The sequence below is a fragment of the Pundamilia nyererei genome, unplaced genomic scaffold (genome assembly GCF_000239375.1).
Source record: "Pundamilia nyererei isolate P.nyererei 1_Seehausen unplaced genomic scaffold, PunNye1.0 scaffold00123, whole genome shotgun sequence".
NCBI lineage: Eukaryota > Metazoa > Chordata > Actinopteri > Cichliformes > Cichlidae > Pundamilia > Pundamilia nyererei.
Genome location: NW_005187524.1, coordinates 331526 through 354100, shown reverse-complemented (window position 1 = coordinate 354100; position 22575 = coordinate 331526). Strand labels below are relative to the sequence as shown.

The following is a 22575-nucleotide window of genomic DNA, read 5'->3' as shown; positions in this document are numbered from 1 at the left end:
TGGAAGAGATGGAAAGTTTAAAATACTCTGACGAACATAGTTTCTTATCTGTAAATATCGAAAAAATGTGACTCAGGGAGAGAGAACTTCTTCTGCAATTGGGTAAATGAGACACCCAACACAGGGTTCTATTCCTGCATATAACAAACGTGATCCCACCTTGCACTGAACTTTATTGTGTTTACAAAATAAACTAGAGGGCATTCTTAGGCATATATGGGATGAAGACATTCAGACTTGATACCACATAAAAAAAGATCAATATTTCTCACACCTGGTATTGTTTCACCCCTTGAGTCTTTGTGCAAGTCCATGTTTGAATCTCATCATGAAATCAAGTCGTCTCAAAACTTTACAGGTGTGAACGCCAAGTCTGAAGGTTGTTCAAGAACTCATTAGAATTGTCATTGCAAGATTGTCCCTCAGTGTTTTTCAGTTTTTCTAATATGACAAATAGCAGGGTGGGGTTTTTTTTTGTGAAAACATATTTAAGAGTTCAAAAATATGTGAAATACATAAACAAACAAACAAATAAATAAATACAAGCCCCATAAATATGTTTGTGTGTCAAAGCAAGAAAGTAGGAAATCATTTAGTTCATATAGTGAACTAGTTCACAGGTGAGGCGCTACCACACACTAACAGGCAAAATCTCCCATAGCTGTCCAACAGAAAAAGACCTTAATGAGGTCAAACACATTGTTACAGAAAAAAAAACTAAATCCAAAGTGCTTCAGTTACTTGAAATTCTTTCTTTGAGTGACGTGATCATGTCTGATATAGAAAATACTTTTGGTAGACTTGGTACATTTGGTAACTGTAAAGCCCAAATTGACTGATTCGCACATACTTCATCTAATGATCCAGTGAGTCCTTCTGCCCTCAGAGGTTTGTGTCATGAGAGCAGTGGCTTTATCACTTGTCTCTGCTCGTTTACAGTCTTCAATTACTGCCTTCTTTATTGATTTTCAATCACTCACAGTCAGCTTTTCACAAGAAAATGCATTGGAGTATCATCTGCCTTTTATTAATACATTTAAACTCTAATGCTATTTAATGAGGAAATCTTTAAAGCAGCATTTTGATTCAGATAGGTTTGTCAAACATAGTGATTTTATTGAGCTGAGTCAGCATTTTATTCAAAGTTCCTTGTGGCAAATCGCTTCGTTTCCACAAACTACGGTGTTCAAAAACTCCACCCAAGTCACTTGCACTTACTGGCATAGATGGAGAAGTATACGTTGCTCCATTTTAATGGACTTGTGACTTCACACTTTTAGGACGATGTCCTAAAAAACCTTTATGACTTACAGCAATCTACTCCTAAAAAAAGTTGTGTTTGCCTTTGTGCAAACAGGACTCAGGATCATAGAATGAATACTTGTCCAAATTGTCAGGTCATAAACATAACAACACGGCAGCAACACATGCTGTGCTTCTCATCCGCACCCCACATTTGTATTAAACGTGACGTGGCGGATTCCTCTGTGCTTGTCATAAGCAAACAAATACAATGCCTGAGTGTATGTTGGACTAAGATAATAAATTTGTGAAGAGAGAAGGTGTTTGAGATGGTCTGATAAGAGCTACCTTTAAAAACACTCTGAGAAAGCCACAGAGAAAACCTTTGAGAGATGAACAGAGACATAATGTTGCCAGCTCTTCTGCTGCTGCTCCTGCCAGCCCTCAGCCCTGTTTTGGCCTGGATTGTAAGTGCCTTTACTTTTCTAATAAAGCATGCAGGCACAGTGATTAGTTATGTCTTTTGAATGTTTTTTTTTTTTTTTTTTTTTTTTTATTTTAGCCAGTGGAGGACTGGGAGTCTGGAAATGTAACGGCATCAGTGAGTGAGTCAGGTCAGTGTGTTTGCCATGTTTTTCTGCCTGACACAACCTTCCCTGCTGACCGGGTTGAGCACATGCAAGAAGTCACTAAAGATCTGATGTTGGAAGTGGAAATCCAAATGAACAAGGTGCAGTAGGACTAAATAATTATGTGACATTTGAAAGCATATGCTGTAGTAAGACATTAACATTGCTTTTTTTCACCCTTCCAGATAGTGGGCTTTGAGGCTAAGCTGGCGGTCTACCTGCAGGACCTAACTGAGCTGACAATTAGAGTGAACATACTGGAAAGCAGTCCTGACAAATACATCAAACTGGACTTTGAGCTGCTCAGGATTGAGCTGAGAGAATTTGAGGCTCTGGTATCTCAGCTCAAAAACTCTCTCAACTCCTCCTCACCCATATTTGACAGCCTGTACACTGAGGTAAAAACTGCGTTTGAACTTACATGCAAATGACTTATTTTTAAGAGCACCTAATTTATGTGTCTGTCTTTCTGTGCTTTGTAGATCCACAACATGACCCTCATTGTGAACCAACTGGAGAGTTATGATGAGAGCAACCTGGCGGTGTTCCGCATTGAGCTGGCTAAGCTGCAGAAGAAGCTGGAGGACTGCCAGAAGGAGCAGGAGCTCATCAATCCAGACATTGGTAAGGCCACTGCCTTGGCTGGATTAACGCTGGTGTACGGTCTTGACATTACTAATCATTTTAAACATGCTTATTTTTCTCTTCAGGTAACTGCAATCACACGGGAATCTTGGCCCTCGGCAAGCCAATGGTGCTTCAGCTGAATGCTCATCTGACCCCAGGTTCCATTTATGGGGGCTGGGGAAAAGACTCCAAACCTCTTCGAGGTTCTGAGTCCATGTACTTCTTTGGTGCATACAGCTCCCCTTCAATCAGTGATTTTTACTTGTACTCTAACTATGATAAGCTGATTCTGAGGTCTGCATTCAAACACCATCGCACACCAAACGGGTGGGCAGGGCTTGGGAGCAATTTTATTGTTCACGGTAACAGCCTATACTATCAGCGCAACTCACCTCTCAGTATGGCCAAACTGAACCTGACCAGTTCCACATATGACTACAGAGTGATCTCGGCCGCTAGTTCAAAGTTCTCTTACAGTTACTCAGCCAGTCAGTTCTTAGACTTTGCAGCTGATGAAAATGGAATGTGGGTAATGTATGCTTCAGAGGCAAGCAAAGGGAAAATTGTCATTGCTAAGATAGAAGAAAAATCTTTTGGTGTTGAAGATCAGTGGAATACTGGTGTGTTTAAGGAGATGGTGGGTAATTCTTTCATGGCCTGTGGAGTTATGTATGCCACCAGGTCAGTGGATGTTGCCACAGAGGAGATCTACTACGCATTTGACACGAAGACCAAGGAGGAGAAACACCTCAGCATTCAGTTCCAGAAGTTCCAGGACAAATACACCAACCTGGACTACAACCCCACCGACCAGAAACTCTACATGTACAACAATGGCTATTATGTGTCCTATAATGTGAAATTTGACAAAGAATAATTTTATCTCTCGGTCATCTGCCGTATTGTGATCGATACCAGTCTTCTGTAATCTCTTACGCCCTGTGTTTTCTGTGATGCACTGGCTTTTGGCCATCTTTTCCTGAATAAAATCAAACTGAAGCATTCAAATAAAGTGAACTGTCTCAATTGTCTATGCACATAAATTATATCATTATGAAATTATGCCACACAAATTTAGTTTCAGATTTAAAATAGTTCTAGATAATCAAATGAAACAGGAAAAAATGCATGAATATGATAAAACAATTCTTACTGTATTCAGATAAACATTTTTGCACTCAAGTCCTTAAAACATGAACCAAAATATGACAAATAGGGACACAGTGGTGCACATTTGTCCAGTGTTCACATGTTAAACAGGGGTTTAAATAACTGTGTGCTCTATCTGCGGCTGGGCATTAAGAATTTAACATGCGCATAAAGTTGAGTATAAAATGTGATTTTTACTGCAGATTAATCACTTTAGCTTTCATTGATCAAAGTGAACTAATTGAGCAGTTCTTTCATGTAACTGGAGAGTTTTCAGGAGTTTAAAGGAGATAATAAACTGTTTTAAACTGCAGCTGAAGATAAGCTGTTATCATGCGATGCAAATAAACATATACACACATTTCACAGAAAACCGCAGCTTCATACAGGATTTACTTTCTGATACTAAAAACTCAAGTTTCTCACCATAAGTACTAAGATAAAGATTCGCCATAATCATCTTTTAATTCTGTTTTTTTCATACATCAGATTAAATAACGAAAACAAACAACAGGAACCCTGTCATGGACCTGTAGTAGTCCAAGGATAGTATGCATAATGCACACATGTGCACTAATCTCAAGGGTCAGTGATGCTGTTCTAATAAAATGTTTATGGCCATGAAATGATGTCACATGGTTTAGCTAAGATAATAAGAGGGGTATTAGACTACAGATAACAGCAGCTGTCACATCTGAATACGTTAGAAGCTCTTCAAGCAAGAGCACAACTGCTTTGTCTTTAATGCTGCTCTTTCAATAACACAGAAATACAAAAGACAACAACTGTGTACATGCCTGTAACTGTAGGAAACGGTATCTATGTCACCAGGCCAGACACTTTGAAGTTCTACTACCTATGACACTGAGGGAACTGAGAATCATCTTACAGATATTTCAGGAGAAATTTGTCAGCTTGCATACAATCCCACTAATCAGAGGATCTACAAACACAGTGACATCATGGTTCCTATCATGAAACATTCAACACCCGGATATCTTCTTGGTCTCCTGTATTGTGATTGTCATAAATGTTGTCTTACATTGTGCTAAAATCAAAGTTTATCATTCAACTGGGTTATTTTGCTTCAGTTTGAATGAAAACAAATTTTTTTTTGATTTGATTTAATTGTGGATGGGTTAAAAAAAAAAAACCTCTGTGGTGACTAATACCCCTCCCCTTTTGGATAAGGTTACAGCATTTGATCTTATGCCCCTCTTTCTCCCCCTTCTTTCAGGGACATGCTGGAGTTTCCTCCCACTTCCGTAACCCAATCCCTCCCTTGGGTGGGTGAGGGGGTGGGGGAGGACTTGCCTTTGTGCTCTGGTTGTGGCTCCATCTGGTACCAAGTACCCACCGAAACCCAGCAGCTTATCAATTCTAAACAGGAGGAACCTTTCATTAACTGTACATGGTCGACATAAAAAAATAAAAAAAATCGATTGTTGTATAAAATGAATAATTTTAAATGTGATTCGTCTGGAGAAATCTGAGGAAAATCCATTATTTTTAATTAAACAAATAAATAAATCTGGGCTGAAAATAGCCTTCAGTCAGTCAACACAAATACAGCACTGTCTCTTTAAATCCTCTAGCATCTGTCAGGATGGCAGGGGGGAAATGGTCTCTGTGTGTGGAACGGTACCCTAAAGTGACATCATGCTCAGCCAATCAGCAGCCTCGCCTGAGCTCTCTCCTCCTGTCCTGCTTGTGGGATGATGTGTTCTGGTTGCTAAAGACACGGGCTGCTGCTGCTGCTGCTGCTGATGCTGCTGCTGGGGCGGAGGGTCCAGGCCATGCTCGCCTTGCATCAGGTACACAGCGTGCATTTGTGCGGGTTACACGTGTTTTCTGTGGTGTTAGTGCACTTATGTATCATGATACACTGCTAGCTCACTGGCTATGAGGTGAATGTTGTGAAGATGATGGATTATAATGGAGGAGACTGCAGATGGGTCTGTGTGGCTCACACTTCTCAGATGATGACGCCTCCACGGCTGGATGGGGTGTGTATGGCTCTGATGTTTCAGTGTAGACTGAACTGGAGGGGGATATAGGATTTTCATATATAGAAGGTTTTCTTTTGAGCCATAGCCTCCGCATGCAGCCTGATAATTCATTCATTTAATGTTATAAATGGCATACTAAAAATTTAATCAAGCCTCTTGTTAGCACATACTTTTGCTCCTTGGAAGTGATCACTGTCATGTGATTTGTGCGAGTCGATTACCCCAGTTTTTATAGCATGTACAGTTGGGAGTCCTTGTGTCTACACCTTTTTCAGGCAAGCCTTTGCGTATTTATCATGTTTTAAGGAAAAAATATTGCATTTATGAGACATACAGCTATGAGCCTCAGTGCTCTGAGTCATCTCTCTGTCATCTTGGACATTTTCTGCTCTGCTTCTTTCCATTCATCACAAATAGAAGAGCAAAGCCTGCACTCACTTCCTGTTCTGCTCTGACGGTTAACTCTTTGCTTGTGCTCGTCAGATGATCATGCCTTTCTGCAGAGACCCACGTTTTGGAGTCACTGGGAGCAGACACGCTCTGATTCCAGTGATCGAGGGCAGAGATGAGCCCTGCTGTTGATAAGACTGAAGAGCAAAGGTAATCTGAACGGTTGTGTTGTTTTAATATCATTTTAAAAGCCTCACAGCAGCAGTGTGATTAACATACCCAAGTTTTGTATTCAGTTTCTGTTTCTGTGATTAGGCAGTTTGCTCATATCTCAACTATATTTAAATATAGTTCCATTTATTTAAGAGTAATGTCTAACTTTCCCTGCTATGCACAGGCCCAGCTGGACCTTGACGGGTCCAAAAGAAGAAGTGATGGCAAAAAGAGATTACTTGGTGGAGGCGGCCAAGCAGATCCGCATGGCACTGGACAGTGAGGTGAATGAGGACTATGAGGCAGCTTTCAGTTACTACAAGAACGGCGTGGACCTGCTGCTAAATGGGGTTCAATGTAAGTGGAAAATATCTGGTCTCTTTTCTGCGTGACAGAGTGAATAGGGAACATGGAAATGCATGTTTGCACAAGACATGTGATGGGAAGATGTGAACGAGTATAAAAACAGGAAGTCATAAACCAAAGGTTAAGCACAGATTTGCTTGCTGGCCAAATATTTTAGGTGTGTGCTGCTGTTTTATAGATCAAAGGTACTTTGTGGCATTTAATATATTCCCAAAGCCAAGGTTTTACCCACTTTTACTGGTGTGAGACTGAGTTTAATTGTTTTGCAGTGGATCCGAACAAGGATCGTCGGGAGGCTGTGAAGAGGAAAACAACCCAGTATTTGAAGAGAGCAGAAGAAATCTTTATAACACATCTACAGGATAACCTGGGGAAAGGGAGCTCTCATTTAGGGGTAAGACAATCATCCTTTGCTGCTTTTAAGAGAAGAAAAAAGGCATCTTGTTTGTTGATCTGTATGCAGGGTTGTAACATATTGTAGCTCAGCAGTCCTTGCTTGTACTCTTCTCAAAGGACAAAACATTTAGTGCCTACTATCACAAACCAAGTTTCAAATTCTTACTTGAGATCCGGTTGATTTCTGTGTCATCAGGGCTACAGCAGTCTGAGGTTCCGTCCAATCAGACACCTGAGTTCACCCGTGGAGGATCTGGAGATGTGTAAGGTTGTGGGTGTGGCTGACAAGGTATGAAAGACTTTTGTCTGTGAAGGTTCTCAGTCATCCAGGTCATTGTAGTCTAAGGAGCTTGCAAAGAAAAGCGTCTGGACTTCTTTAAGTTACTTGAAGACGTTTCACCTCTCATCCGAGAAGCTTCTTCAGGTGAAACGTCTTCAAGTAACTTAAAGAAGTCCAGACGCTTTTCTTTGCAAGCTCCTTTGACTATGAAAGACTTTTGTTTTAATTTTGATTTTTATTGTTTCTTTTGCCTTTTTGCACTCCTTGTAGCACACAGTGAAAGTGTCAATGATCAACTGCGCTCCAACCTTGAAACTTGCTGTAATAATTTACCTGCTTTTATGTGGAAGGCTGAAGGTGTTATTTCTCATTTTTAAGGTCCTAATTGTGCAAAGTATGGTCAACAAGGAGACATTTGTGGTAAAGGTGAGTGTGCGCTCTATAGTAGCCAGTTGATCAACAAAATTATACCTATAAAACACATCCACTGGCCAACACGTGTCCACAGATAGTTGAGATGATTTGAGGGGGAGGGCGGCTGTTTAGCAGCAACACCGTTGTTGTATTCTGTTGCAGGCTAGTCGATGCTGATTGTCTCCCAGAGTATCACTCCACATTAATCAAGGCTAAGAGCTCTCACCCTTTTAGCCAGTGCTAGTGCACCTCATATTTCAGTGTACAGATAGACATTGCAGCAGACAGGCACTTGGACCTAAAGCGTCAATCTAAGCAGTGGTTAATCTACGCCTGAATGAGTAATAATGCACCTGCGTCTTTCTCATCTAGAAAATGCTCATTTATATATAACTATATGAGTCATGCTCATTATGTTCCAGAGCCTGGTTAAGTCTAGCTGGGAGAGCAGGGACCAGCCAACCATCATTCCTCAAGGGGTGCCATACATGGTCAAGCTGCTAAGATATTATGTCAGTGAGGATGCTGTGTATCTGCATTTGGAGCATGTCAAAGGTGAGCGTTTAACCACTGCTCTCACTGCTGCTGGAACAATGTGGATGGATTTTTGGTAACAGTAATGGAGTGTAATATAGAGGTTTTTTTCTTTTGTTTTGTTTGTTTTTTGCATTGCTCCTTCTCTGTAGGTGGGAGGCTTTTCTCCAAGCTGCATAAACTGAGGAACGAGAAGGCCAAGGAACACCCAGAATGCTTCGCTTCTCGCCATCATAACACCAAGCTGAAGACCAGCCGGACCTCACCTGCAATCAGCGCAGACTACCAGCAGAGCAGAAGTGCAGCGGTGATTCCTGAGAAACTAAACGACGAAAGCCCCGACGCAGACTTCCCTACCTCGTGGGATGAGACGCAGCAGCGACTGGAGAGCTGCGGGACTCACTCCTACATCGAGGAGACGGGTTGTCTGCAGAACACACGCTCGGCGGCGTCTTTTTACACCAAGCTTGATCGGCTCACTCTGCTGTCTGGCCCGACGAGGACACAGGTCAAAACTCACATCCATCCACCAGCTCCTAGTTTGTGTTTGCACTCCAGCGAAACTCAGGAAAAGCCAGCTCTTCCTCTCTCCTGCGCTCGTGTCAGTCAAGCTCTCGACGTCATGTCGGAGCTCCATAAAAAGAAACCTGGAATGGGGCTGATAGAGTGCAGCTCCGAATTCGAAGTGGCTTGGAAAGCTGCGGATCCAGTGCACAACTGTGAGAAAACAAACCCCTATGCACTGACTGACGCTGATTTATCCCTAGAACGAACTGCACCTCATACGAATCTGGACTCGTTTATTAAAGCAGGGTCACAAAACGGTGAAAATGTTTTGAGTTCTAGTCCTGCCATCTTGCATCTTCCTCTTCATTGCCAAACCCAGATCCATGGCAGGGCTTCATGGGATATGAATGGCTCTCCCCAGGGATCTGTTTTAGGTGTAAACTCAGCAGAATTAAACACAAAGCAGGAACGCAGCAGTCCCACTGTGGAAGAAAGAAATGGAGTGGTAGTTATCAGAAGTACAGACAGAGTAGTATTTTCTGACCACACAGATACACAGATCACCTCGGACAGTTCTTGGCCTTCCTCAGCTTCACTCTGCCTCAGTGTTACAGAAAAAAAGCACATGTTTTCCAGGGTTCCCTTGGCTTTTTCAGGGCTCGGTAATAAAGGGGAAGCCTGCTCAAGTGAGGCAAAAGAAGGAGTAGAGGAAGCCCGTGAGCTGCTAAGCCCTGGAGAGAAGCGTGCACCTACAACAAAGGGATCATCTGTAGGCTGGTTCTCCTCTGGCCCTCATGATGCCCCGCCCAACAGGAAGCGAGAGGATGTGGATGGTTTTATAAAACCAGAAAGACCAGATGGTGAAAGAGAAGACCAGATCATAGAGGTGGATGGGTGGTGCCATCTGCCTCGGTTCCCTATCAAGTCACCCGGGGCTGCAGATAAGGCCATGCAGACCTGTTGGGGGCTTCCTGAGAATGAAGTGCGCATCTGGGGGGCACAGATCTTGTTGGCCTTGGAGAGTTTGCATCAGCAAGGCATCCTGTGTCGGGATCTTAACCCTAGAAATGTTCTGCTCACTAGCAACGGTAAGGCTATCAAATCTAGCAACTGTCAAAGACCACATGATAAAAAACCCAATTTGTGCTGTATTTGAGTTTAATTTGCTATAATGTTTTCACAGGAAAGGTGTGTTTGACGTTCTTCAGCCAGTGGAGTGAGGTTCAGTCAGAGATCAGCTGCAAATCCATGGAACAGATGTACTGTGCTCCCGGTAAGACTTCACTCTTAGCTGGCACCCTTGCTTACTCCTTAGCATAAACTGCCACCTAGTGGCAATGTCCATTTGGTCCGCTTTGTCCTGAGCAAGAAGTCGGGTACTTCATGGTAAGTGGAGAGGTCTCTATATATCACTTTTCTACTCTTCTTATACAAAACACCTTCACACAAGGACATTTTTCTACATCTAAGTGCTCTCTGTCTACCATTCACACTGTGATCCAGCATCAGGACAAACTCAGAGGTTCAGTGTCGTGCCCAAAAATACTTTGCCACACAGCCTGGAGCAGCCAGGGATCAAACCACCAACGTTCCAATTAGGAAATTGGCCACTCTATTGGCTGAGCCACATTCACTCAGCTGTAGAGCCTTTTAAATTCATCTCAACCAACTCGACACATTGCAAGTGAATTTAAAGCGATAACAAGAAACACACCTTCAGGGAACATCAGTGATACCTGAACTCAGCTCAGCTCGATGTTTGTTGACAGAAATTGGCGGAGTGTCCCGGATCACAGAGTCTTGCGATTGGTGGAGTCTTGGGGCTTTGCTGTTCGAACTTCTTACAGGAATGGTAAGCTAAACGCTCTCCAAGCATATTAATAATGTAATAGTCTGCAACTTTTGAATTTTGTAAGTTTTGTACCATCCCTGCAAAATATTGGTTCTGACTCTCCCGCAGCCTTTGTGGCAGCTCCACCCAGCAGGAATCCACTCCCACACTCAGCTGCTCATCCCCGACCACCTGAGCACCGCGGCCGCTTCTCTGCTTACCGAGGTTAGAGTTAAGGGTTGAAAGATCTGCAAGGCTTTTGTTATAAAGAGTGTATTCAAAAAGTTTTAAACGGTGTTTCTACTCATTTTCACTTACAGTTGCTCCAGTTCGATGCTGGTTATCGCCTTGGCTCTGGAGGTGGGGGTGTAAGTGACATCAAATGTCATCCCTTCTTCAATGGAGTTTCCTGGAAGGCTCTGAGCTGCTAGCAGGAGATGATCCCTGTGTGTTACACTGGACTTGAAACACTGGGCTGAATCCGAGCATCCTAACGTGGCCCTAACAGTTGTAGCACCGCATACTGGTTTCATTTGAATTTTGTGCTTCCCAAAGAAATATGACAAAATAAAAACTGAAACAAAAATGGTGAACTGTCACATGGACAGTGAAACAAGATGGATTATTTTAAACCCTTGAGATGTAACTTAATATATATTTGATGTAATTTTGATAGTTTTACAAGTTCAGTATCACCGTGCATGAAAACCGATGCCAACTAAACCTAACATGTGACAATTGAAAAAATTACTAATTTTGGACTACTTGATGTAGAAAAACAATAATGAAGAATGAATAAATAGGCAATAAATTGTTACATCTTCTTTGAACATCCCTTCCTGTTATAAAGCCTTTGTCATTTTGGGTTATCATTCATAAATAGGCCATTACTACGTCCAAAGATTGGCACAATTTTAAGTTTTGGTTTATTCAAATGAATTTTAAACTTTTTCAAATATGATTACATATAAAGTAGCCATTTGTGAAGTGGGACTCCCCAAAAGATATGCAGGGCTCATAACCAGGGACCCAAAACACCAGCAAATACTTGCATAATACCTCAAATATATCATTTTGAACATGCATTCTCATACTAAACTAGATCCTAAAGTATCATATCATGAAATGATTACATCTCTTGATAGTGACACATGAAAATATGAAAAGTGTAGATTCATTAGGGTGTGGACTGGGCTACGGTGCAAAACACTTTTTAAAGACAGAGAAGGGTTTTTATTGTGCTTTCAAGTTCACTCCATAGCTGTGGACCTCCACAGGCCACTCTGAAACTTACATTTAAGTTGACAGTTCCTTCCCTTCAGGAGTTGTTTCCTTGTTGTACATTTGGATATGTTCACAAAGTCTGTCACTGAGTCTTAAGGCTCCACAATTTTAAAACAACAGTAATACTATCAGGGATACATTAAACCTATTGAGATTAGATTTGCAGCAGTATGACTCAAAATGTACAGGTATTGACATGGATACCTACACTCTCTGATCACTTTGTTGGGTAAGCCTGTTAAAACTGCACATTAGCCCAAACATTAAACTGATAAGCCAATCACGTGGCAGCAATTCAGTGCTTTTAGGCATGAAGACGTGGTCAAGTTCAAACCAAGCATCAGAATGGGAAAATAAAGGTGGGTTAAGTGACTTTGAACATGGTGCAGTTATTGGTGACCCGGGGGCTAGTTTGAGTATCCACAGTGGCCTCCACAGTTACCAGATCTCAGTCCAATAGATCACATTTATGATGTAGTGGAATGAAAGACTTGTGTCATGGGTGTGCAGCCAATGAATACGCAGCAGCCCTGTGATGCTATCGTGGCAGTATGGACCAAAGTCTCTGGGAAATGTTTCCAGCATCTTGCTGAATCTATGTCATGGGGAATTAAGCCAGTTCTTAAGTTGAAAGGTGGTTCAACCTATTCTTAGCAAGTTGTACCTAATAAAGTGGCCAGTGAGTGTATGTTCAGAAACTAGGATAAACAAGTTATTTACAACAGATGGTATCGCCCCCACATGAGTCACATGAAGTGCAACTTGATCTCAAATGGGTCAGAAATTTAAAACTACTCTGCATTTTTCCTCTAGCCGGTGCCTTTAGGGGTCAACACAGCAGCTCATTCTCTTCTGTCACACAAGTCCTTCTCATGTGCTCCTCCACTGCATCAATGAATCTTCTCTCTGGTCTCTCCTCCTACTGCCTGGCAGCTCCAACTTCAAAATCCTTTGCCAACATCTCCCACTTTCTTTTAGTAGAATTACAACAGGATTCTAAAAAGTTCACATTAAATCAACCTTTAATATACAAAACACATTAAGAGCTTGAGATGTCTTCAGAAAAATAACTGCAGTTACACAAAGCGCCATTACAAAGGAACACTACTGTCATAACTCAAAGCAGTGTGCCAGCATGGCGCTTTGGCCTACAGACCTTTGTGCGTACTAAGGCAGGTCACGGGTAATTTGTAAGTAAGGCCGCCTTCAAGCTAACAATGAGTCAGACATCTGGTATTTCTGACCAAAACCTATGCAAAGCAATCGGTTCTGAAGCACTTGCAGCCATGTTTTCTGGTGTAAATTGCAGTGGACATTTCAAACATTTTTCTCTCTGCAACCATCCACTGGGCTGGATTACATCCCATATTTTTGTCATTCATGTCACAAAGCAACATATCCACCCCTCATTTGAAACACGTCAATCAGCTACGTTCTAAGCCATCTATTCCTTGTGGTTAATCTGGAAGGAATAAAACAAACCCAGACAAGGACTAAGTCGAGTAATTCAGCTTTTATTGTTTAAAATGTTCTTTTTTCTTAAATAGTTTTTCTTACACAGCAAAAGGAGACCTTTTCTTTTATTCTGAACAGGTGGCGTAAATTCTCTGAGGACTTCATCACTTTGGAGATTTTAGAACAGCTTTTCTTGGTTTCTAGCCCAATATGTGCTCTTTGTTTTTCTCTCTGCTAAAACAATAAAATTCATCTGTGGAGTTTTAACTGTGTCTGCCATTCGTCTCACAATAAGTTGAAAATCTTTCAGTCCTATGTAGAAAACGACATATGGCGCACATCAGTATGACAATTTTCTTTCTTTTTTTGATCTATAGACCAGCACCAGAAACCCCAGACCCCAACAATTCTCCACAGCAGCACAAAACCCTTTATCACTGCTAGTTTTGCAAATGTCCATTGCACAACCCAAGTGTTGTCTTCTTTTTTCCCCCCTGTAGTTAACCAATACAACAACACATTACAAAATTACATGTAGTAATGTTCGTCAGATGAGTACAGCCACTATTTGTGTGGGTGGTTTGTTTGTTTGGGCCTGGAGTTCACAGAGGTTTACATGTCAAGGAGCAGCACCCTGGGGTCCTCCACCACGGACTTGATCTTGCGCAGGAAAGTGACAGCCTCTCTTCCATCAATCAGCCGATGATCGTACGTCAGGGCAACATACATCATTGGACGGATTTCCACCTACAAGACACAACCAAACGATAATGATGAAGAAAGTGAAGACTTAACTTAACTTACTTGATAATATTGTACATAAAATTTCGTTTAATAAAAAAAGAGAGAGGAGTCATAATGATATACACTGATCAGGTACAGCATTATGACCAATCACAGGTGACGTGAATAACACTGATCATCTCTTCAGCATGGCACCTGTTAAGGTGTGATATATTAGTGAGCAAGTAAACATTGTGTCCTCAAAGTTGATGTGTTAGAAGCAGGAAAATTGTGATGCCTTGACGACACAGAATCTCCAAAACTGCAGCTCTGGTGGGGTATCCCCGGTCTGCAGTGGTCACTATCAATCAAAAGTGATGAATCAAGGAGGGAATAGTGGTGAATCAGCGATCAGGGTCATGGGCTGCCAAGGCTCACTGATACACATGAGAAACGAAGGCTGGCCTGTGTGGGCAGACGAGCTGTCTGTGTAGGTTCTCAGTCATCCAGGTCATGGTAAGCGCTTAAAGAAGTTCAGCCACCTTCTTTTTAACTTTTTAAAATGAAAAACCAAAAGCCAGAGAGGCCCAGGTACTAAACCCTAGTGGGGGTCGTCTCTTAGGAGGTGGTTGTTGACCCACTATAAATCATGTGAGCCAAAGTGTTAAAAAAGGTGTGGGTTATACCACCCGAGGTTTCAGGTGAAACCACTGTCAGACCTTGCCCCACCCCATCATGTGGCCTATTGAGGTCACCTAACGCAAGATGTGAATGGGGTTTGAGGACCGTGAGAAGGGATCTCAAGAGCACACTTTAGATGGCTGGCAGTTGGTGTTGTTACCCACCACCTCTTTTCAGTGACAGCCATTTACAGTGGACGTAGATGGCGTCTTTTACTCAATGTGTCTTCTCGGTCCAAAATGTGAACAGCGGCATCCTCGAGAGCGACCTTTACTCTTTTTGACGTTGAGCTTGTTGCAATCGCAGTTTGTTGAATATGGGGCTGCATAGCTGGAGACCATCAGGGTGCCCATGCTGACCTCTGTTAACAACATAAGAGCGCCAACAGTGGGCATGTGACCCTCAGAACTGGACCACAGAGCAATGGAAAAAGGTGGCCTGGTTGCTTATCCTGTGAAAACAGCTGACAACGGCGTGCACTATGGGAACTGGCAGAGGCAGTGTGATGCTTTGGACAATTTTCTGCTGGAAACCTTGGGTCCTGTCATACATGTGGATGTTACTTTGACACATTCCACCTATCTAAACATTGCTCCAGACCATGTTCAACCTTTCATTGAAACAGTCATCCCTGATGGCTGTGGCCTGTTTCAGCAGGATAACGCACCCTGCCACGGAGCAAAAATGGATTCCTCAGATCTCAAGTCAATCGTGCATGTGTGAGACGTCCTGGACAAACAAGTCAGACCCATGGAGGCCCCATCTGACAACTTACAGGACTTAAAGTTGCTGACATCTAGGTGCCAGACACTTTGGAGAAGGGTCTAGTGGAGTCCATGCGTCAAAGGGTGAGGGCTGTTCTGGCAGCAAAAGGGGTGCCAACACAAAATTAGGCAGGTGGTCATAATGTTATGCCCGATCAGTGTCACTCTACTGTACATGTGAAAAAAAACAAAACGATGGACAGTCTTCATAATGTGAATCATTCCTATTTCCCACTTTTCTAATGTATTTACATTCTCATATTTGTAGGTTTCAAAACTATATTTGAGTTTTGGCAGTAAAACACCAAAAACATTTATAAATGTTATAAATGTAGAACAGGTGGGATCCTTTTTCCACCTTAAGGTTTCAGGTTTCTGAGCCGATCTCACCTGGACCCACAACACAAATGCCCTGGTAAAGGCGGACCAGCAGCAGCTGCACTTCCTCCTTGTCCTGAGGAAGAATAACCTGGACCAGAAGCTGCTGCTGGCCCTCTACTATTCCTCAGTGGCTCTCCTACCGGCTGGGTGTTTGGTACGCAGGGGGCACGACTGAGAACAGGAAGTCTGTACAGAGGGTAATTAACCCCCCCCAGGCCACTCTATGCTCAGACCGTGGAGCACCATATTATTCAGCAGATAACTACTGACACAATGTGTATGCGCTACAGTGATTTTTATGTATATAAAAAAAATAGATTGTTTGTACATATTAAGTTAAATGTGAAGTTTCTCCCCAGACAAGTTGGAGACCAGTGCATGTTAGTGAGATATGTGCACAAAGGTTAAACCTGATTTGTAAATAAACCAAGCTGTACCCTTTCAAAGAGATTTATCAGCACATTTTCATTAAATAGTGATTCTGTCACGCATGATCCTTTTTAATAATGAGAGCACAAACCTTTCCACCGACTGCAACAGGTCTGTCAAAGATGCCATGCATGCCTAATATAGCAGACTGCGGTGGGTTGATTATAGGGGTGCCGAACAGAGACCCAAACACGCCACCATTGCTGATGGTGAAAGTTCCTCCATCCATGTCCTCGACAGCCAGCTCATTCTTACGGGCCTAAGAACGCATAATTTATATAATGAGGAAACGCATGGATAGAAACTCTTTACCAACAAGGATTTAAGTAAGTAAGTAAAATTTATTTATATAGCGCTTTTCACAGATAAAAATCACAAAGTGCTTTACAACACAGAAAATGGGAATATAAAAACAATATAACAGTAAATAAAACAATGTAAAACAATAAAACTTTAGAAAAGAAACAGAAAAAAGGAACAAACTATAACAAAATTTTTAATGTTTCACAATCTTACCTTTTCTCCCAACAAATTGATGGCATTCTCGATATCAGCAAAGTTCATTCCCTCGACATTTCGTATTACAGGAACCACCAAACCCTGAAAGAAAAAGTCACGCGAGTCAGATTTCAGAAACGAGCCATCAAGCACTCACAATGAGCTCGACCATAAAATTCACTTGTCTTACCTTTGGTGTAGCCACAGCCACACTGATATCAACATAGTCCCTGTACACAATCTCTTTGGTTGTGTCATCAATTACTGGAAACACAAAACAAGAAAGACTTACTGAAAATCTACATGCAGATTTAAATTATGAATCTCCACTACTACATGCAACCAAAAGTTCCCTTTCTTATGTACCATTTTCACTTACATGCAAGTAAAAACTCATGGCAAGAAAAACCCACAGACAATTATAGATAGGGCAGAAATATAGACCACCCATGTTTCACTGAGGTCTATCTAAATAGGTCAGGGTGGTCTAGGAGCAGTAAATAAGTTAGAGTCGGTTTTGTGGTTGGGCAATGAAAGATACTGAAACTTAAATCTTTTTCTTCACCGCACATACTTGCTATGACTTGATACCAAACATGCAAAGCAGTGGTGCGAAACTGATACCACCAAGTAAGGGTTCTCATTCTTTTGAGGTTGATCTATACCGGCATTAACAGCAGGTTGGTCAGAAAGAGCGTAGGCAGCAGCCTTCACAAATGCAGACATGAAGCCCAACTTCATGTTATGCTTTTTCAGGAAAGCATCTTTGTAAGTCTTCCTCATCTCTGTGATGTTGCTGTGGAAAAAACAAAAAAAAAAATCATCAACTTGGGGATTAAGCAGAGTTCAAGCCTACAGACACTGGATTTGATGGAATCCAAAAAAGGAGGGAATTCTAACTGGTGCAGTCTAACAAGATCTCAGTATTTGAATATATATATTCACATTAAATATGAATGAAAAGATGTAAAATATTTATAAAAAACTTGATTTCTTTAAAAACAAAAAGGTGGTGCATAACCAAAAATATAATGTAATGGCCATATACATATATATATATATATTCTACTTAGAAATGCCATCATTTCTATGGTATTACAATCCCTGATTGACTTGATTAGTAGTAGTTTTAGTTTTTTTAGTAGTTTTATTTTTTTAAGTTAATGGTTTTCTGAGGATTTCACTAGTATTTCTTAGCAGACAATCCATGACTCATGCTAGTAAGGCACGAAATTATTCCTGCTGACTAATTTACAAAGTGATAAAAAAGAAGAAAAACACTACCTGACTAGTCTAACAGTAAAAACTAACTCCAAACTTGAGCACATTTAAAAGGAACATGGATAAACATTGTCTGTACAAATTTAGCATAAGATTTTAAAGGCCATTTAAACGACATGGTTTTATACAATATAATTTCAATAGCTAGCTTGTTTAGTGTGGCTCATGTTGGCCATTCTAGCACCAGCAGAGTTATGAATTTTGAAGGATAGCGTCTACGTGTCTGTGCAGACCACGTTTGAGGATTCTTCTGGTTAAGTGGTTATAGCTCAGTTAACGCTGACAGAGTTCAGTTAGCAGATCAAAATACTGCAGAACTACTCTGGTTGTCTTGGTCTAACTTGACTGTGTCTAAATTCCTGAGACACAGAGAGAGAGCTGTGCCAGGTAGCATCTTTGAACCAATGGTTAGCAAGCTTTGAGCTACAATTTAATAAAGTATGACAACCTATTTCTCATGCTGACAAACAAGAGCAGCGTTTAATTGTCCGTTGTGCAAGTTTCTACTACAAAGTGCACCACTATTGTATTTACTTTTAAATACTGTATCTTCTGAAGTTTAACACATGGCTTTTTGATGGCTATAAAAGAATGTTGGCTCTGATAGTAGTGAAAAAAAAAAGAAAAAAAGCTTTGGGCCTGCTAATTGTTTCACTATTGGTCATTTTTCCTCTTGTATCTCTTTTAATTGTTTGTTTTCCTGTATCTAACCCTGTTGAAGCTCTAGGGTTTCGCCGCTAACGTAATTAGCCCCTCCCAAGACACAGACTCTCCGAGAAAGGAGAGAAGAAGCGATAAAAATCTTCACTTTCTAGAGCCTGTAAATCTTATTGGGCTGTCATAAAAGCCCATATCGGTTGAGGCAGCTCTTCCACTCAGAGCACAGGTCTCTGTGGGCCCCTGCAGATGCTCCAGCCTCCTGTTCTGACTAGCTCCTTCGGCTCCAGATGAGCCCTAGCCTGGGAAGTCTTCCTCCAGACCGTCGATGTCAATCTAATTAGGATACATAGAAAACCCTGAATAGCTGAAAGCTGACACCACACATTTGCGGGGAAAAGAAATCCTCAAAGTGTCCTCTTCAGCACAGGGGGCAAGTGCAGACAATAACATTTCCTTGTAAATTAATAAAACCTGTTTTAACAATTCTTATCTTCGTTTTAGATGGAATTACGACCAAATATTTACATTCCAGTGTTTAAGAGGATATTGGGTTTCAAAAAGCTTTTCCTGCTGGACAGATTCCAATCTATAACCATTTGTGAAAGTGTTGCTTTGGCTTTTAACGGTGATACAGTATGTATACTACATACACAAAATACCACAAACAAATACACGTTTGCACAGTTGCAGAGTTTGGCTCATAAACTTTGCAAAGTCTGTCGTTTTTTTCTTTAGAAATTTCCATTTGTGTGTGTTCATGTAACAAGGAACACTTCACATTGATTATCTAAAATAGCACAGAGCGTTTAATAATGTAGGTCAGTTAATTTCGAATTTCCTACCTCATGTCGACCTCATTAAACGTAGTCAACATAGCACAGGTGTTTTGGGCTTCCTTCAGTCTCTGGGCAATTCTCAGTCTCATGCGGTTCATCTTAACCTAAAAAAACACAAATACACACAGAATTATGTTGCATATTTTTCATCTCTACACTACTTCAAATCAAACAACTCTGAAATTTTCAAATACACCTAAATGTCATGTTTTGCACTTTACCCTGCTCTCTGTCCTGGCTGCTTTGGCCCCTCCCTCTGCTTGTGCCACTGGTGCAGTTGGAGCAGGGGTGGGCTTGATGGCTGAAACTGTGAGAATTGATGAGGCAAAAGGACATCAGTATACAGTCTACAACTGCTGAAAGAGCACCAAACAACGTTTAATCAAGTAAGCTGGAGGTCAAGAACGCAGCTGTCAAGCAAAACAGTTCTCACATGACACAGACCGTCTGTCTGATGGCAACTAACCTGGTTTGCTGTCCAGAGCATGTGCTGGCACAGGTGGCACAGGGGGCATGGCTGTGGGAATTGGGCCCACGGATGAAGGGGGAGGGGGTGGAGGGGCAGCAGAAGGCGGTGGAGGGGCTGCAGCAGTTGGAGCTTCGGCTTTTGGAGTTTCTGCAGCTTTAGGAGCACCAGCTAAAAGATGGAGATATGAACAGTTATGGCAACCCAGTCTTTAGAGTGTGTTTAATCAATAAAAAAAAAAAGTTACAAAAATCCACAGACCTCCTTTTCGAAGCTTAAAAAGTGGAGTTCCTCCTTCAACCTTCCCTCCATCTGGGACCAAAAGCTCCTCGATCACTCCAGAGGCAGGGGAGGGAACCTGCACTGATGTCTAATAACATGGAAAAGCAGTAAAAATGCTTAAAATATAAGAAGAAATACACAAAGTTCCAGGATATTAACCCAATATCACACAGTCTACGAGGTGAACCGTGCCAAATTAAAACATGTGAAATTAAGAATTAATGTATTTAAAAACCACCTTTTGATTGCAATCTTACATTTTTGTATTGAATAGGTAAATACAAAACAGATTGTAAAGTTAGGAAATATATCCTAGCCCTCAAAGTCCAACAACCACCAGCAGTAAAAAAACATATTGAATTAGTTTAACATTTATTTAGTTTTACCTTATCGGTCTCAATTTCACACACCACCTCATCCTCAGAGACGGTGTCTCCAACAGCTGTAAGGAGAAAACATTGTAACAATCTTGCCATGTCTATAGTAGAAACAATGAGTTTATGTTTAGGAATTAAAAGCATTACCTTTCTCCCACCTCACATCCCCCTCTGTGACAGATTCCGCAAATGCAGGGGTCTTAACTGTGACAACTTCATCTCCTGAAGGGCAAAGACGAGTAAAAGGACATTCATTTCAATGTATTGTGAAAGTGCTTTAGTGACAGTTAGACAAGAGTAAAAATGAAACATTAAAATATGTTAATGCTGAGGCGCCAGTTTAGATCACTGGGTTGACCAGATAACCTATAAGCCCAAGTTTCGACTTCCCTTGAAGACATTTACTGCGCGTCTTCCCCCGTTTTCTGTCCACAGCTCCCCTGTCCACTGTTCTAATATGTTAAATGCTAAACAGCCCTCACAAAATCAAGTTAATACTTACTGTAGGCTACAGATGTTCTGAAGTACTGAATTTGGAAGACACTGGATCGGGGATTATGTTTTCTAAACATAAAAGGGAGGAAGAAAAAAAAAAACAATCAGACAAGAAACATATGCATGAAGCATGCAGTGTTTATTGAATACATTTTTTTTAAAAGTAAAGAGACACTGATAAATGGAATTTATATTAAACTTTACCAGCTAAGAATAGAATAACACTCAGCTCATTATCACAGATTTCTTGTAAAAGTGTCCTCATATTCTGACTGTAGCTTACACAGTCTCTAGAGAGTGTATGCACTTACACATTGTTGCTGTTGATGATGACAGAGTTGCTAGCTGACAGAGCTGTTCGAGGAATGACAAGATAACCATGTAAAGAACTTCTCTAGAGAAGGGATGAACATGTTTGACCAGTAAGTATACATACCTGCTGCAGCCCGACGAGCTAACACATTATTCCCCTGTAAAAAGACAAAGTCAATCATTACAAAACATCTGCAACCTTTGGAAATGCACAAATATCCACCATCAAGTTAAACAGTACCCACAGTTTTAATTTTAAATAAATTGTTTTGGAGAAAGCTGGCGGTCAAAAGTCACTTCCACACACTGACGTAAGATGACCTTTGACATGATCAATAAAATGAAGTGAACGACAGCTGGACCGAGTGTTCAGCATGGGGATTCTTGGCTGCATTAACGCTTAATTATTTACTACTAATCCCACTAACAACCTGACAGTCTATATTAACTGGACCTGTCTTGATTAACTGAAAGTTTTTTAACATAGCCACAGAAAGCTACACTACCAGACTCTTACTTTTCTGACATGACCTCGGAAAAATGACAGCTAGCTATGTTATCCATACAATTAGCTTACAGCTAGCATATTCTGTGGAAATCATTTTTAATGATTTTGCATGAACATAGATCAACTACTCTCTGCCTAAACCACAAGCCTCCTACACGTATGTCAAAAGGCAAACTCAAACACATCCAGAAGGTACGGTTTCCAACTTTAAGATGCAGCAAGTACTTGAGAGCGGAAGTGTCATACTGTCCTTGGCTTACAATGTTACGGCCTCTCCTTGGCCTATAGCAACTAGCCGGCTAATGCTAACGTTAGCTCTGGTAGAGATGAACGGAAGAGATTGCCGCAGGATACAATTCCCTTGTGAATGGCAAAGACAACATTTTATGAGGTTGCGGCCTACCTGGCGGATGGCAGAGAGGGATCGGCCAAAATTCCTGGTGAGACACCGGGAATGGGAAAACATGGTACGTGTGTGTGTGTGTATGACAGCAGCCCGTCAGCGGAAGGGAAACTCCGGTCACACAGACCAGCTAAGCTAGGCACGCGCAACAAC

General features: G+C 41.4%; 3 protein-coding genes across 3 annotated transcripts; 2 read left to right on the top strand and 1 right to left on the bottom strand.

Annotated features, from left to right (window-relative positions):
- The first annotated feature begins 1649 nt into the window (after positions 1-1649).
- On the top strand, positions 1650-3375 carry olfm4.2 (olfactomedin 4, tandem duplicate 2). The gene is made up of 5 exons (XM_005742825.1): positions 1650-1709; positions 1805-1972; positions 2057-2269; positions 2354-2495; positions 2582-3375. Exons 1-5 carry the CDS (start codon positions 1650-1652, stop codon positions 3373-3375), a joined length of 1377 nt encoding a protein of 458 aa, XP_005742882.1.
- Positions 3376-5363: 1988 nt separating this feature from the next.
- Positions 5364-11412, top strand: rps6kl1 (ribosomal protein S6 kinase-like 1). Its single transcript, XM_005742715.1, has 12 exons — positions 5364-5461; positions 6140-6256; positions 6444-6616; positions 6895-7019; positions 7218-7310; positions 7680-7727; positions 8138-8270; positions 8402-9844; positions 9940-10029; positions 10526-10608; positions 10717-10812; positions 10908-11412. Exons 2-12 carry the CDS (start codon positions 6222-6224, stop codon positions 11016-11018), a joined length of 2430 nt encoding a protein of 809 aa, XP_005742772.1. The 5' UTR covers positions 5364-5461; positions 6140-6221; the 3' UTR covers positions 11019-11412.
- Positions 11413-13368: 1956 nt separating this feature from the next.
- On the bottom strand, positions 13369-22561 carry dlst (dihydrolipoamide S-succinyltransferase). Its single transcript, XM_005742713.1, has 15 exons — positions 22423-22561; positions 21636-21669; positions 21511-21553; positions 21207-21268; positions 20852-20926; positions 20714-20769; positions 20307-20415; positions 20046-20216; positions 19801-19886; positions 19586-19683; positions 17468-17598; positions 16993-17066; positions 16821-16904; positions 16396-16563; positions 13369-14073 (listed from the first exon to the last, which is right to left on the bottom strand). Exons 1-15 carry the CDS (start codon positions 22483-22485, stop codon positions 13939-13941), a joined length of 1389 nt encoding a protein of 462 aa, XP_005742770.1. The 5' UTR covers positions 22486-22561; the 3' UTR covers positions 13369-13938.
- Positions 22562-22575: the final 14 nt, after the last annotated feature.